Source organism: Lygodium microphyllum, chromosome 26, assembly GCF_053477565.2.
Source record: "Lygodium microphyllum isolate KBCC chromosome 26, Lygodium_microphyllum_v1.1.10, whole genome shotgun sequence".
Classification (NCBI taxonomy): Eukaryota; Viridiplantae; Streptophyta; class Polypodiopsida; order Schizaeales; family Lygodiaceae; genus Lygodium; species Lygodium microphyllum.
Genome location: NC_141160.1, coordinates 11,489,208 through 11,505,311, shown reverse-complemented (window position 1 = coordinate 11,505,311; position 16,104 = coordinate 11,489,208). Strand labels below are relative to the sequence as shown.

At 41.9% G+C, this 16,104-nt stretch overlaps 1 protein-coding gene across 2 annotated transcripts; it reads left to right on the top strand.

Moving 5' to 3' along the window:
* Window positions 1-773: 773 nt before the first annotated feature.
* SUF4 (zinc finger (C2H2 type) family protein) lies at window positions 774-15,409 on the top strand. Of its 2 annotated transcripts, none has more exons than XM_087668148.1 (7): window positions 774-1,379; window positions 1,999-2,096; window positions 2,273-2,393; window positions 2,658-3,118; window positions 13,976-14,091; window positions 14,188-14,241; window positions 14,989-15,409. In XM_087668148.1, the coding sequence occupies exons 1-7, from the start codon at window positions 1,189-1,191 to the stop codon at window positions 15,064-15,066; spliced, it is 1,119 nt and encodes a 372-aa protein (XP_087524274.1). In that variant the 5' UTR covers window positions 774-1,188; the 3' UTR covers window positions 15,067-15,409. The 2 variants fall into 2 exon arrangements, with proteins under 2 accessions (XP_087524274.1, XP_087524273.1); XM_087668147.1 differs by having other exon boundaries at window positions 778-1,379; window positions 13,931-14,091.
* The last annotated feature ends 695 nt before the right edge of the window (window positions 15,410-16,104 follow it).

Here is a 16,104-nt window from a genome sequence, read left to right as displayed (position 1 = left end):
AAATAGTCAGTGTTGCACAACCACTCTTACTAGCCACTTCCAATCCCCTTGATGATGGAGGCATTTGCAATCCTTGCACTTTACCATTTGATTGAAGTCTAACTTAGTCTCAAAACCTCTCCCCCTCACTCCCTCTCTCTCATGGCACCACCTAATCACAACATTAGAGGACAAGCTAAAGCATGACACATGGGAATGGGCAAGAGAAGACACTTGATCTAGAAGCAAAAGAGAAAAGTAGTTGCAAGCAAGAGAGAAACCGAAGTATGAGCTAGGTAGTAGCTTGGAAGAAAAAGTTAGAATTGTTGCATCAGAATTATGGCTTGCTTGATAGAAATCCCACATATTTGGCACAAAGACTAGAAATACGAGCCTTGTTCCAATTCAAGAGAACATATATACTACTCACCTTTGTCACACTTTCTTTATTGTAAAAGGAATGGCACCTTTAGGATGCGGGAGGGTGACACCCCAAAACGGTCAAGCTCTAACTCCTCTCAAGAGTTAGTAGGCCGCCTAGCTTGAACACTCGTGACACGATCGTTCTTCAAACCTCATAAGACCGAAAACGTGTCATGTGAACATCCCAACAAAGCTTTAGTGGACCATCTTTTTTCCTTCTCCATCTCTATTCCTATTTCATCATTGAACTTTTCTCCATATGAGAAATTGAAGGGCACCTTTATGGCCTGACTTGATGTAAATTTTTCCCACAAAGTGCTAGGATAATCTATTAAAGCATAAATGATCCTTCCAATGAGAACGCTAATCAATAAAAAAAAAATTGCCTATCGCGTTAGAGAAAGTTTGGAGCACAGTAAGGCTCATTATTTGCAACCGATGATGTCTTCTGCTAATCGGTCGAACCCTAAGGTGAACATGAAGCTTCGTTTGGAACCCTAGCAGGGAGTAGGCTCACAGGTCCTGCTGACGAGTGACATGAGGAAGGGCACAGTTTTCTTCCTTTCAAGGTGCACACACTCAGCTACGGCGCAGCGTAGGCACTGGAGCTCACATCTGGTCTCTCTCTGGCGGTAGCAGAGGATCAGGTTGCCGCAGGGTGGGGATTTTGTGTTTTAACCCCCCTTTCATTCCAGCAGGAATTGGAAAGGTCGGCTTCACAATTTTTGTTTAACTCGCCGATCTATCATCACAAGAGCAGAAAGGAAGAAGCGGACTTTCGTAACAATGGGGAAGAAGAAGAAAAAGGCCCCCAAAGTGTGGTGTTATTACTGCGAGAGAGAGTTCGAGGATGAGAAGATCCTCATCCAACACCAGAAGGCCAAACACTTCAAGTGCCACGTCTGCCACAAGAAGCTCTCTACTGCAGGAGGTATGGTCATCCATGTGCTGCAAGTGCACAAAGAGACCATCACCAAGTACGCCCTTTCATCTTTTTGACCCTTGAATCTATGTTTGTGGACGAATGCCAACCACCCGGTTGTTGGCGATAGCTAATTTGTGAGATCCGTCTGCATGCCATATTCAATTTCAGGTTTAGTTTTAGCAGAGAGATAATTTTTCACGACAAGCAAGTAAAATAACAGAATGATAGGAGATCTGCAGGGTTTATGGAGGCAGCTTTGTCTTTATGCTCTGTTTCTGCTGGCTATATATATGTATATATGCCCTCAGTACTCAGGAGGGTCTTTCCTATAGTTTTGTAAACTTTTCCTTGGCAGGGTGGAATGATCTGTATATCCGGTTTTGGGATGTTCTGCACTGCCTTGTAAAATGCCAAGTGGGTACTCATTGTCAATTGGGCTTCCAGCTCTGTAAAATAAGGCGTTCAAATTGTTGATACTTTCACGCTTTACATAGAGTGTGCATCTTGCAGGCTTCTTGTTTACTACCATGCTGATGCATACTAGTGTTTTTGTCTGGCATGTGATAATCAGAAACGGGCTTAATGTTTATTATCATCCCCTGTGGAGACCATACAAGTTGTGAAGTCTAATGATACAAGTTGTAAAGTCTAATGATAAGTGTTGTCACCAGGGTTCCAAACGCTAAACCAGAGAGGGAATCGACTGAATTGGAAATTTTTGGTATGGAAGGTATCCCTCCAGAGGTTCTTGCAGCTCACGAGGGTGATGGTAGGTTTTAGCATTGGTTGTTTTGGCGAAGATTTTACTGTTGTAAGAATAACTCAAAGAGGCATTATTCATTTAATGGATGTGAAACACTGAGATCTTTGACCTTGTTCTTGTTGCTGGAGGCTCACTGTTCTGGTCCTGTTGAGGTAAATACTTTCTTGTTCATGCTCTTGCAGATGATGAGAAACCTGGCAAGGTAGCAAAGGTAGAAGTCCCCCCACTGGGTGTTGGGACTCTGATTGGCTCATCTCCACTTATCAGACCTCCCCAACCATTGTATCCCCCAGCAGTAACGACGTAAGTGCTATTTACAATGCTGAGCATGCAGGATCTGTTATTGCTGCACATTATTCACCCTAGTTTCATGAATCAATGGTTTTCTGTATGCTGTTTCTTTAAGCAAATTAGTGTTTGAAAAATCTGATAACTTTGTACTTATATTTGATCAAAGAAGGGTACATGTATTGGACGGAGTAACCACTAGAACTAGAGCATGTCTACTTTTTCTAAATTTACACGTTTTAAGTTTGATATGGTACTTTGTATGTTTGAATACTGCAGGTATGTACCTCCTTCAATTCAACCCCGTCCACCAGTATGGCCTCCTCAACCTGCATCCTCCCAACCATGGCCCCCAGGTGCTAATTTTCCAAGGCCAGTGGCTTCTACCCCTCCAAGGCCCCCGTTGCCACCACCGCAACCTCTTTTTCCCATTCAGGGTGTTAGTGCTCCTCCAGCTGTGATCACTGCACCACCTAATCCCCCTTCGCAACCTTTGTTCCCAATACGTCCACCTGCACCTTCGGTTTCCACACCTGCTCCTCCTCAACCAGTGTTTCCGTTAAATGGCCCTTCAGTGGCTCCAACTTCTGTCCCTCTACCTCCTACTTCGAATCCAATGCCTGCAATGGGTATGAGGCCGTTGAATGAGGGTGGTGCAGCTGTACCACCAGCTTCAGTGCAGGGTTATATCCAATCATCAGCAGCAATATCAAGTTCAATGACTGCTCCTCAAGTAGCAGGTATTTGCAGCTCATAAGTTTCATTGCATCCAAGTTAAATGACATAAGGAACGCACAACTATGTCATTCTACTCCTTTTAAAGTTCTAGTTTTCCAGTTGCACAAATTACTATTGGATATTTGTATTCATCCACTTGAGTTTGCAACATATTGCTCATGGGCTTAGAAATTTGAGTCAGTGATCATGACAAAAGTTACCAGAATATTCACTTGCACTCCATCGGCAAGGGTTTAGCCATGTAAACCTTGATATGCATAATCTTCTTGTGCACGAGTGGATGGTTACATGGCCTCCCATGTTACTGTAATGACAGTAGACTTTTAATGATGCGTTGCTTTATGTACTTTCTTGTATCTGTAACAGCAATGACAGATCATGACAGCAGAAAGTGTGTTGCAATAGATGCACCACATCATGGAACTGAATTGAAACTAAATAAAGAGGATCAGGTGAATCGGGAACCTGTATGTAGAATGAATGTAGAGACTGCCAAAGGTCTGGTAGCTTTGAGATAAAGGAGCCCTTGAGAGCTGGTCATTTTGAATTTTCACATTCTCTATTCGCTCTTGAAATCAGATAATTGTTTCTTGATGTAGTTACAAGTTGTTTTGCCCATATTGCATATGACTAGCATACATCTTAAGCATTGCTTTATTTGCTTTCGCATTGCTCCCACCTTTTTCCTTCAAAACTACAGGTGGCCATCAATTGAAAAGGGACAGTTTGTGCCAAGATAAGTCAAAGAAAATAGAGAGTCCAATTGGCTACTGTCAGAGAACAAGAGCCTTTATGAGTACAGCTGCTTGATTTGATGTGGTTAATGTTGGACTAATATGTGCTGCTGTCATTTACTGCTCAAAACTGCTGCAATCTGTTGCTTGGGAATTAATATTTATTATTTGCTACTGCTGTTGCTGCTATGCTTTGTCAGGCAGCTGCTCTGACTGCTGCAATTCTGCATACCTGTCAGCTTTAGTGGATTATTTAATGCTTCTGCTCTGATCAGACCTGCATGTTATCAGAGATTTCAGATGTTATTAAAAATATTAGTTTGGATGAGTTTTGTTGCTGCTCAGATTGGCAAGTGGCTTACACTAAGTTGTTGCTGCTGTTATCTGGGAAATTTGGCTGCTGTGGCTACTGTAAACTGTTACAAACTGGAACTATTGAACTTGGTGCTGTCATGGCTACAGACCTGCAAGGGTTCCAGGCCTGCATTGCTGTAAAGTCTGATCCAACTATTGTCAATGATTAATTTTTGGAACTGCGGCAATGTAATTCTGTACGCTGGTCACCAGCAATTTCATGAGGTGGGTAACAATGATCACAACTTCAAATTCAGCAACCCAGCATGCCATGCATATAATGCCACCATTGGGAAGATGAGAAGCAAACTAGCTGCTGCAATAACTTGCAAGAACAAGTCACACTATTACAAGCTAGAAGCTCAGGTTGAGGAGAGGACCACCTCAACCAGCTCCTCATAGGTCCCAACTTCTGGCACCAAGCTCCAATCGTTCAGCTCTCAAGCAACTCACCTTTCTCTCTATTAACTTAGCTATGGCAACACTTCTTGATTTGTCTTACTTCCTCCAGCCTCTTCTTATAGCTGCCCTTGCTTTTATACTGTCCATCTATCCAAGCTTCCTTGATAATATCAGCCCCTCTCTTGCTGCCATGAGCTCCTCATTGACACCATCTCCCAGGATGTAGTTGCCGCATTTTCTTTGAACATTTCAATCCATTGATTTACAATAGTCTTAAGGTTTATGTTTCTTCTCATCCAATGGTCTTTAACCACTTAATTTTACTTGATGAGTTCCATTGCTCGGTTATCTTCTTCTCTAAGTTTTCTATTTTTAACTTTCATTGGTCATTGTTTAGTGTTCATGTGTGAGTTTCATTCTTTTGCATCCATTGTGGCATTGCTCACTCTCACATTGTTCACATTGTATCAGATGCCTACTCTATACTCGATCTTGGTATTGGTTGTTTGTGTTTTCTAGTTCAAGGTGGTGTACCATAGTTACCAGGAACAGGACCCCCTGGAACGGGGGGAACGCCCAAAGTGAGGGAACGGGAATAGAGGGAACGGTATGTGTATATATATATATATATATATATATATATATATATATATAGATATAGAGAGAGAGAGAGAGAGAGAGAGAGAGAGAGAGAGAGAGAGAGAGAGAGAGAGAGAGAGTCAACTCTTGTCTTAGAATCTAGAGAGAGAGATCATATCAACCATAATTCATGAAATTAGACTCTAGAGACATAATAATCAAGTTTCAACAATAATAAAGATTCAAAACATTGTAACTAGCAATGGATTGTCGCATTCATAATTCAACATTGTAATCAACAATGTTGCATAAGTCCAACTGGAAACAAGTGTGCATTTGCAAAAACACAAAATATGCACTAAACTTTAAAGCCTAAATAGTAAAGATCCAAGTTACAAGAGCTCCAATTTCCAAGTCAATACTCTAAAGTTCCAAAAGGCTAGCTACTAAGTGCTCTGATTCATGGAAGATGGCTCCACTGTGCTTGAATGCTCATCCTGTTGAACAACATCCTGCCCATCATCATCACCATCACCATCATCATCATCGTCATCTTTTTCCCAACATATAAAAGAATCAGCCTTTGCAATTGATGTACGAGCTAGCAAGCGAAGATTAGAGCTCACATAAACTAGGTCATTCGTCTTCATTGTACCAAGACGATTTCTCTTCTTTGAGTAAATGTGATTGAATGAGCTCCATAGTTGCTCTAAACAAGAAGAGCTAATTGTTTGGCTAAGAATACGAATAGCCAAACATTGCAACTCTGGAGCTTCTGCCTCGTAGTCCTCCCACCATAAAGCAGCCCCAATATTTGTCCTGTCCTCTAGTGCATCCTCTGTACCAAATATCCCTAATGTTTGCCGATATACAGAGTTGATTTTTAATTTTGCGTTGCATTTCACGGCTGGGATAAAGCCTTGCAAGCAATGTGTTCCAAGCCTTGACCACCTCAAGGTCTCTTTCTTGCATCTTTCCTTGAAACTCAGGATCAAGCACATATGCTGCAGCATGCATAGGAGAGTCATACTCATTCCATTTGCTAATGCATAACTCCTTGATTTGCTCATACCTATCTGCATTTGGTTCCAAACTCTCCAACCTCTCAATCATGCGATCTATACCTTCATAGATCTTCCCAATGCATGGATCCATGCCATCTGCAAGCCTCAACATGTGCATAATAGAATCAACCATTTGGTTGGTGTGATTAACCTCATCCCAAAAATCTCTATCAGAAACATATGCATTACATAACACAGCAGTAGCAGTGGCAGCCCCAGTCCAATTTTCATACTCATCACTAGCAAATAGCTCCCTAATTGCACCTTTGCAATAGTGCAATCGACCAAGCATAAGAAAGTTATATGCAAATCGTGTATCCGAGTATTTAAGAAGTTTTTTGTCACTTCTCTTGCGAAACTCAGCATGCAAGTACTGATGATTACATATAAATGTGATAATATTGTTGCCTTTCGCAACAAGAGATGCAATCCATGGCAAGTCCCCAATATCCTTCAACAAGTTATTCAAGCAATGTGCCATTCATGGACTAAAGGTGATATGTGGATACATTGCTATTAAAATGTTTCTTGTTGCCCTGTTTGTAGGTTTACCATCTGCCATAAACTGCACTACATTTTCTGCCCCAACAGCCTGCACTGCCTCGCACCACTCGGATGCCAATATATCTGCATTCTTTTTAGTCTCTGAAGCATCATGACTACCAATGAAGTATACATCTCCACGAGAATATACAACACCACCATGTATGGACCTATGGTGTGTGTCACTCCATCCATTTGCTATCAATGTCACTCCATTTCTTGCCCATTGATTGCGAATATTTGCTGTTGCAATCTCTATGGCTACTTTCTCCTTTTGAAGCAATATAGTCTTGATAGTTTCTGATGAAGGGGACTTATATGTGGTTCCATACTCTGCAATCTTTGTCACCATATTGAAAAAATAAGGTGACCTGGCTGATTTGAATGCAATATGGTCATGGTTAAAAAAGCGTGCCACTGTTGTATATGTTTCCTCTTTTTTCTTTGGTTCCCATGAAGTGTGCAATGAACTCTGTTTAACATTACGACCTGTTGCCACTGATGGCCCACGAGAAGGCTGCGTAGCCACTAATCCTGGTGGTCTTCTGCATGAAGCACCATGCCCTGTTGGCCTTGGAGTCCATGTTGTTGGATCTACTGCTATATTTGGCGTTCTCTTGGCATGTGAATTCCCCATAGAAGTGGCTATGCGGTCAAGTAACTCCTGCCTTTTCTCAATTGATTCATTGGTGCAAAAACGCACCTCTTTCCCCTCCTCATGTAGAAGATGGGCTCTCACTTTATCAGCCCCACTAGTGCGAGCATAAGGGCAAAGTTTGCATTTCCAAGGGCGAGCCCCTCCACCTCTCAATGGCACCCCTGGATCTACCTCATCCCACCATGACCAAGTAGTGCTTCGACTTCGTCTAGTTGTTGACGAAGTACCTGTTGAGGATGATGAAGATCCCATGGATGTCAATACTGCCATCTATATAGAAGTGACAAATAATCAGTAAACTTCAATGAAATTACAGAAATTTGCAGCCAACACTTCAACATCCATGCGTCAAAGTTCAATGAAATTGCAAAAATTTCAACCAAAGTTGAAAGTCCAATGAAATTGCAGAAATTTCGGCCAAAATTTCAACATGTGTATCGAGAATCTAGATTCCTCGGATCCTCATCTAATCGCGGGTGAGCGTCAGGCCAAGCAATCAATAGAGGTGTACCGTGTGCTGCACGCGACGTAGGCGGGAGAGGCACGTGGGAGAGTCAGGTGGGCAGAAGTAGGCATGTCCACGGCCTTGGCGAGGTAGGTATGGCAGGCGGAGCAGGTGAGTGAAGCGGGAGCAGGCGGAGGAGCAGGAGCAGGAGCGGGAGCAGGCGGAGAAGCAGGAGCGGGAGCGGGCGGGAGCGAGAGCAGAAGCGGGAGGAGTAGGAGAAGCATGCGGGAGCGTGGAGAAGCAGGCGGGCGACAAGCGGGCGATAAGCGGGCGACAGGTGGGCGACAAGCGAGAGCGGGCGATAGGCGGGAGCATGGAGAAGCAGGCGGGCGACATGCGCAGACGGGAGAGTAGTGGGCGACAACAGGCGGGAGTAGCGGGCTGCATGCGACTTTTAAAAAATAAAAAATAAAAAATTACCTTGGCTGGAACGGCCGTTCCAAATAGGGAACGGCCAAGGAAAGGGTAGGAACGGGCGGGAATTGGCCAAGGAACGGGAGGAAACATTTCGCCAGCGTTTCCTGGGCTCGTACATCCCGGAACACGTTAATCCGTTCCTATAGGCCGGAACTGGAGTTTCCTGTCTCTATGTGGTGTACTCCTTGTATTTGAGATTTTGGTATTTGCTGCTCATGTTTTCTTATCCTTTCATCTTGCTCCCGAGTCCTTTGTCCCCTAGAACACTTGGTGAGCCCTCCTTGGCAAGTGCCATGAGGAGGAGGATCCTAATTGTGGTCAAGGTCCACCATTCGCTTGCCTCATAGATTACCCTTTGAAGTTTACCTCTCTCCTTGGAAAGAGTGTCAATTAGCTTGACTACTGGCACATATTTAAGCAATGAATTTGTAAACATTGAAATAAACATTTTAGCGATTGATAGACAATTGACACCAGATTGGCCCCAAAAATGGCACCCCTTGTGGTATTTCTTTAGATTATATTCCACCAAACTTGTAGTGCACAAGAGATCTAATGCCAATCCTTGAGAAGAGTCAAACCTTGCCTTGGGATTCGAGAGACACAAGTGACCAGCAGCATAAATCCTTGAATCGCCCCTTGATTCTATGCACATTTGGGCACAACTTGGGTCTTCAACTCTTGCATATGCAAGTCCCTTCAACTGCCGATGAGTACTCTTCAATAGATTTGCTGCAATTCTACCAATTCACAACATAATCCTGTCACAAGGTTGAGTTTTTTGGGCACATTTCTTGATGTTGTCGGGAACCTTGATAACAACAGCAATTTAGATTTGAAATCAGAAAAATAGTGTTGAATGGCTTCAATTTTTGTGTATGAGAGTGAGAGAGAGAGAGAGAGAGAGAGAGAGAGAGAGAGAGGGGGGGGGAGGCATTTGTCTCCAAAAGACCAAAATGGCCTATGGGACAAAGAAATGAGTGCATCTGATCATGTTTTCTCAATTGGAGAACAACAATGAAAATGAAAATGATTAATAGTGAACTATTGCAAGTATAGTCTATCATTATGTACAAAATAATCTCTCAATGATCCTTCAACGAACTTGTGGGATCCTACCTTGATCTACACAACTCGGCAATAATATTTGTCATGGGGTGGTCCAAGACATCGAGTCCACTAAGGGGTGGCACTCGTCCTTAATGCCAAGTGATGATGGCTTGTCGGAGGTAAGGATGTCAAGCATGATGATGGTGGTAGGTGTCGTGCTCTATGGAATGTGGCTGCCTAGTTTGCTATGACCCCTCTATTTCATGGATTGTATGTTGGCGCTATTGTAGTGGTAACATCTGCAATAGTAGCATGTAGTGAGCTAGCTTTGGAGCTAGTATTGAAAAACACTATAAGAATCTATTGGCTCGTTGACTTCGTTTTTGTTTTTGTCTTGCTCCTTAGTAACTTCTCTCTAAATACCAAGATCTCCAATAAGAACATTCATAGGTATCTCTAATCCTTGTACTCCATCACCTTGCAAAGAGGACCAACCCCTTTTGTAAAAGGCAATGAAATCTCCCTCTTATCTCATAATATACAATACATCTACAAGTAAAGTGCTTATTAGACCTAACCTCCTGGTGGCATAATTGGCAAATGTGTGCATCCTCAAATGTGTGTACCCTACAGAAGAACGGACATCCATGTATGCTAGCTTGACAATGAATCCCTTTGTTGACACATGTAGGAAATTGTAAATGGCTTGAACAACATAGTATCCTTAACAATTATGATATTTGCTTGTTTTCGAGATTTAATGTAAAAGAGAATGAACACTTAAAGCTGAAAATGAAAATTACTCACAAAATTACAGCCATGAAAATGTAAAAGTAATGGAGACAAGATTGAGGTTTGAAGATGGGCAACCCTCTCCTTCCCCCCCCCCCCCCCCGAAGAAATGTATTTCTGCTCAGCCCAAGTCCCTTAGGGAAGAGCTCAGTTACAATGAACCTGAGAGTGAGGAGAAGTAATTCTTACTCTCACAAGATCATGCAAAGATGTACAAATACACATGCATTATCTATTATGCAATGATAAGAACTGATTTCTTTACAGTATGAGAGAAGAAAGAGGGGAAATTAGCCCTTCTCCATCGTTGATCAGTAGTATATGGATAGGGCTTGTTTCTTGTTGCTAAAATGGAAGAAAGAGCTCGAGAAGGAGGTGCTGTAATGAATTTACAGGCTTGCTGTCCTGTAAAACAGCAGTGATAGAAGAGGGAATATGGAGGATTTTGATAATGGAGAAGTGGGAGATGATGATGGGGATGGATGGGGCCAATTTCTGGCTATCTGTGGGTGTTGTACATGAGTTTACAGCAAAGAAAAATGATGCTAAATGAAGAAAAACGAGCTCTTATTTATAGGAGATGGAAGAGCTAGTACAAAAGGGGAAAGTGGAGTAGCAGAAGACAAGTGTCCAGTCACATGTCATGAGATGTGACAAGTGGTGGGACACTTGGAAACTTGTGTGACTTGTCTCTTCTCTATGGCCTTCCTTTTTGGGTTGAATATTGTCAAGAATAGAAACAACCAAATTTAGTAAGCACAATCAGAGTACAGAATTTACTATTTTTAGAATGACATTCCTATTTTTTAGAACTAGCATTTTTAGGTTAATTCGAGGCTCCTAAAATTTAGGGACCTCCTAAAATTTAGGGACCCCTCCAATATGGGTGTCATATGAAAGCTTTTTCCGTGTACATCGCAAAAACGGTATCAAAATCTTCATGTGACTTTCCTATGCAAATAAATGTGCATTTCAAGCTTTCAGTCCACACATGCACATTGTACAAGCATTTCATGATCATGCCATCTTGTTGATTGTAACTGTCTGTTCTGGTGGATCTAGCCCACACTTCAAGGCATCAATCCTTTCTGTGTGTGAGTCTAACCTTGATATGCGTGAGTGTTGGTTATAGGCGCCCAATCGGGCCATATAGGTGAAAGTGTGAACTATCTTTTCTCTAACCCACCGCGTGGGTCCACCATAACCTGTGACCACTCATCAGTGGCCAGCTCCAATGCACTTTTCTTTATATCTAATTAGTGCAAAGAAAACAAATTTAATAAATCATTATATAGACAAATTAATGAAAAAGGATACAAATTCTGTTTCTATAGAGTTGTGACAGAAATGATGCTAATATTGTGCAATCTTCGTACCGAGGGGCTCTAAGGGATGCATCCATGTGTGATCTGTATCAATTTTCACAATATTTGCCTTGATCACTTGATTCCGTTCTCTATGTGTGAGATCTAAGTACGGGCAATCCAAATTGTATTGGAGTGGAGGGAGTGCATCCATCTCTAATCCATGTGTCTTGAACCACAACTGCATCTCCATATACCAGCAATGTCTATCCCCACTCTCCATTGACTATTTGGAGGAAGTCAATGGCAGTCATGGATATCTATATCTAGGGAGCTTCCATATTCTTTGTAAGCAAGTTATAGCTTGAAATAATGCTGCCATGACCAAAGGTGTTGCTCCAATTTTTGCTCTAATAATCTCTTGAAGTACTGATGCATTGTTTTGTATCATGCGAGCAATCATCATTACTAGTGGCTTCTCAATACCCTTTTAGGTCTTTTTGCAAAGACTTGGTCCGCATGTTGGGGATTTGCATAGCAAGGCTGGGGTAACCAATGTATCAAATAGCCCATTTTATATATATATATATATATATTTGGGGGAGAGAGGATAGAGTTTCCTTGTTAGTCATATAGCTCAATTGCGTCTCTTGTATTTAGTTGTATAGCTCACTTGTATTTTATGATTTTGGTAATTAATGCGATTACCTTCCTTTTAAAAAAAGGTCAGATGATTGACACGAGAGGGAGATAATCTGATCCCAAAGAAGTGCCACATTTGCTGTTGCTTGATACTTACAGGCCAAAATCGGCTGTCGCCTACTGCCCAAGAGCTTGAAACAGCTGTTGCCTTCAGCTATGGACCAGCAAGATGCTGTCGCTTGCTGTTCAACAGCCTTTGATGCTGTTACCTGTTGCAAAACTGATCCGGTGGCCCCCTAAAACATCCACACCAGTAGTCACCATAGACCTAGGATGGCTTCCCATAGGGTGTCCCAACCATGCATGACATCTTTCTCCAAATGCCAAGTGCTCAAGCAGTGGTTAAACTTATTAAAACTTCTGCCAATCTCCCCCACTGCTCAAGCTAGGGTTTTGGATTGTGACTGTGTGCAATTTAACTTTGTACTTCACATGGGCACCCACACGTGCACAACTCAATTATGCCAAAGCAGTAAGTTTCATGTCCTTTTGACACCCTTGGTCTCCATAGGAGATGTGTAGGTTGTTTCATGGATAATATTTGTAGGAGAGGCACCCCCGCTTGTGGGTGTTTAGATGTATGGGTCCGATTAAAAAAAAGAAAAGAAAAACACCAGACAATACCATCTACATGATCCATCATAGGGCTACGGTGGAAGGATCTCAACTCCTCTATAATAAGGTTTGCGCAAGTGAATCTCCTTGGGAATGTTTAGTAGTGGTGAGAGAAGCGGCCACTGCTGCTGGCCCCTATCTTGGATGTCCCAACATATAAAACCAAGAAACTTGTGTCTAAGGGTGAGGGAAATTTGTAACAAAGGTTACTCATTTGCAAAATTTATAGGTCAATTAGATCAAATCTGAAAGGCTCCAAAAGATGAGCTGCTGACATGTCACACAATTGATGCTGTTTAATGAGATTGAAGGTTTAATCCGTTGGGTTTATGTACAAGAAAGGTTTCTAAAAATTGAGACAAGGAGATGCATTTACAACCACATTCCAAACACTCCCTCACCTCCATGATAGTGGTACCTGAGTAGAAAATCTTTTGTGCGGAGTCTGATACTACAGGAAGCATGGCAATATTGCACTACTCTTCCTTTGAGCTTTCTCCAAATCTATATCCGAGATGTCTGGATAACCTTGTCAAGTGTAGACCATCATTGAAGGCAAAGAGGCCTTGTTAATTACCCTGTGAATTTACCTTATTCTTTTCAGAGCATTTGGGGCTTGCTTTGCAGTCGTCTAGGTTTTCAACTGTTTAGTTTTTATCTACCATCAGTTTAGGCCTTGTATGTCGGTCCTCTTCTTTCTTCCTCATGTTTATCTTTGTCGTTTGAGTGGAGAGTAGGAGCAAGTCTTCTCACAGGCAGGTGCAACAATCTTACCTATTCTGATAAGTTTTGCCTGTATTTGGGAAGCCGTTTTCCTTGCCTTTTATCAACTTTCCACAGGTTCCTTGCTACAAGCTGGCTTCCAGAGTCCATAAATTTCCCCATTGCCGTACTGTACCCACCTTGTGCAGTAAATATTAACACGCAATTTGCATGAGACAAGAAGTCTAGCTTTTGTAGCTAGATGCTTGTTTGTCTATGGCTTTATCATATAGATATGCACAAATACAAAGATTAATTGTTTTATTTTAGTGATGGATTGCTTGTTAACACTACTTCATCTTGATGAAATTTCTCATCTTTTTCATTCTGGAGGTGCTGGAAGTCTTCCTGTGTCATCTAGCCGTATGTATGCTGCAGCACCAAACACTGGAGCTCCTTGCATTGGGCCCCCTCCTGTAATTTCGAACAGGGCACCAGGACAAGGGACCTCAAATGAGGTCTATCTTGTTTGGGATGATGAGGCAATGTCTATGGTGAGTTGGAATCAAGTTCTCATTGTTTATTATGAGAATGTAAGTTTCGTTTATGAAGTGAGATTAGTCTAAAATGGTTACTCTTTGCAATCATAGGAGGAACGCAGGCTATCTCTTCCACAATATCAGGTGCATGATGAGGCATTCCAGGTAAGCCTCTAGTTCCTGTTGTTGCATGATCGTTGTCTTGGGAAGAGTACTTGAAGGTAGATTCGAGCACTTTCTTTTTAGTGTTACTCTCTTAACTCTGATGCTGGTTTGTGATGCTGCTCAATCAATCTTTTGATGATAACTGGTAAAAACACTCAGCCTTGCATGAATGTTTATTATTTAGATCGGCTGTTTCTCGTCCTGTGTGAACCTGCTAGTCTGGGGTGAATGACAACGTTGCGCTCATGAAAGTAAAGGTGTAGCTTGTGGAGATTCTCATAGCTGTCAGAATTTTATCAATTGTCGCCTCAATCTGTATAGCAAAGCTAGATGATGTTTGATTGTCTACTGTAGGATAGTTATAGTGTAGATTGTGTCCTTACAAAAGACATAGGCTGTGTGTTTACCCACTTCTTACCCGCTTCTGTGCGATTCAAAAAAGTTCGGGACTCTATATGATCATCCCGCTAATGGAGGTCACTTAACTACATCTCTTGTTACAAAGTGAAGCTTCTTGGGAGGCCTGCATATTCCAGTATGTCGTCGTAATCTTGCTTTGTCTAATTACACAGGGAGTACCCCTTGATACAGGTCAGGATTCTATTGGGCATTTAAAGTTGACTTCTTTCCTGGCTCTCACCGTGTTAGCATGCTTTGTCAAATTATCAAACTAGTTCCTGATCATTCCTGACATCCATTCAAAATTCCAGGCAAATTGATCTTGCTGTTTTTTTTTTCTTTGTTCAGATGAATTCTGTTGATGCAGCAATTGACAAAAGGATACTGGAAAGCAGGCTGGCTGGTCGCATGACATTTGGTGTATAAGTAGTGTAGGAATTCTTTCTCACATTCCTTTTTCTGGTAAAACAAGTTGGTCCAGATTCAGAAAGTCCATAACAGCGGCTTGCCACTTCAATTCAAAGAAAGCGGTTTCCACCTAAGGTACTGGTACAAGAGGAATGTGGCTGTTCCTATGGAGGGCCAGACATCTTAGGTTGATCCACGTTTTGATTGGGAAAATATCCTGTGGGATCTCCGTTTGAACAAAGATATACTGTTAGCAAAGCAGCAAATGTACTTTTCTTTAACTTTTTCAATGGTGCTGCTAGACATTTTTTGGTGTCACAACAGTTTGTCATTCTAAGACTGAAATTGTGGGCGTTATCTCTATCTGGATCTTCTACTTCCTCGAATGCTGTGTGTCACATGAAGTTAGCAGTGGTGGGGGCCATTCATGTCAAAAGTTGATCATTATCTCTATCTAGATCTACTTCCTCGGACTGCTGTGTTACAGGAAGCTAGCAATAGTGGGGGCCATTCATGTCAAAAGTTGATCATTTATCGTAAAACATCGAAGCACTGGACATTAATGTGTTGAAATGAGAGAAGGTTATGGTCAAGTATAATTTAGGGTGTGAATAAATGAGAAAGCAGTGGCTGCCATTTTTTAGTGAAGCAACCAGGTTTCTCCCTATGATCAGTATGACTCATTCTGTCATTCCAGTATGAATGACATGTGATGGCTATACTGTAATTTCTTTAAATATTACATTAACTCGGAATATTATGCCAGCTGGTTTTGTAGCTTGGGAGCCACCTCGAAAGCCATGATGATACAGCAACAGTTGTCAGAAACAAAACCTGTCACTTTAAAGCCTTCCATAGTTTTCATCAGCTTACCTGATAATTGTCTAACCTACCTGCAACCCCATGAAACATGTACTATGTTCTCTTCTCTCTAACAAAATATGTAAGCCCTTCCACACTTGTAGTGTGCCCCTTAGTTCCTACTTCCAATTGTTGAGGGTCTTCATTTAACCACCCTCCTTTGTCTGACAAAAGGTATCTGACTGCAGAGTAATG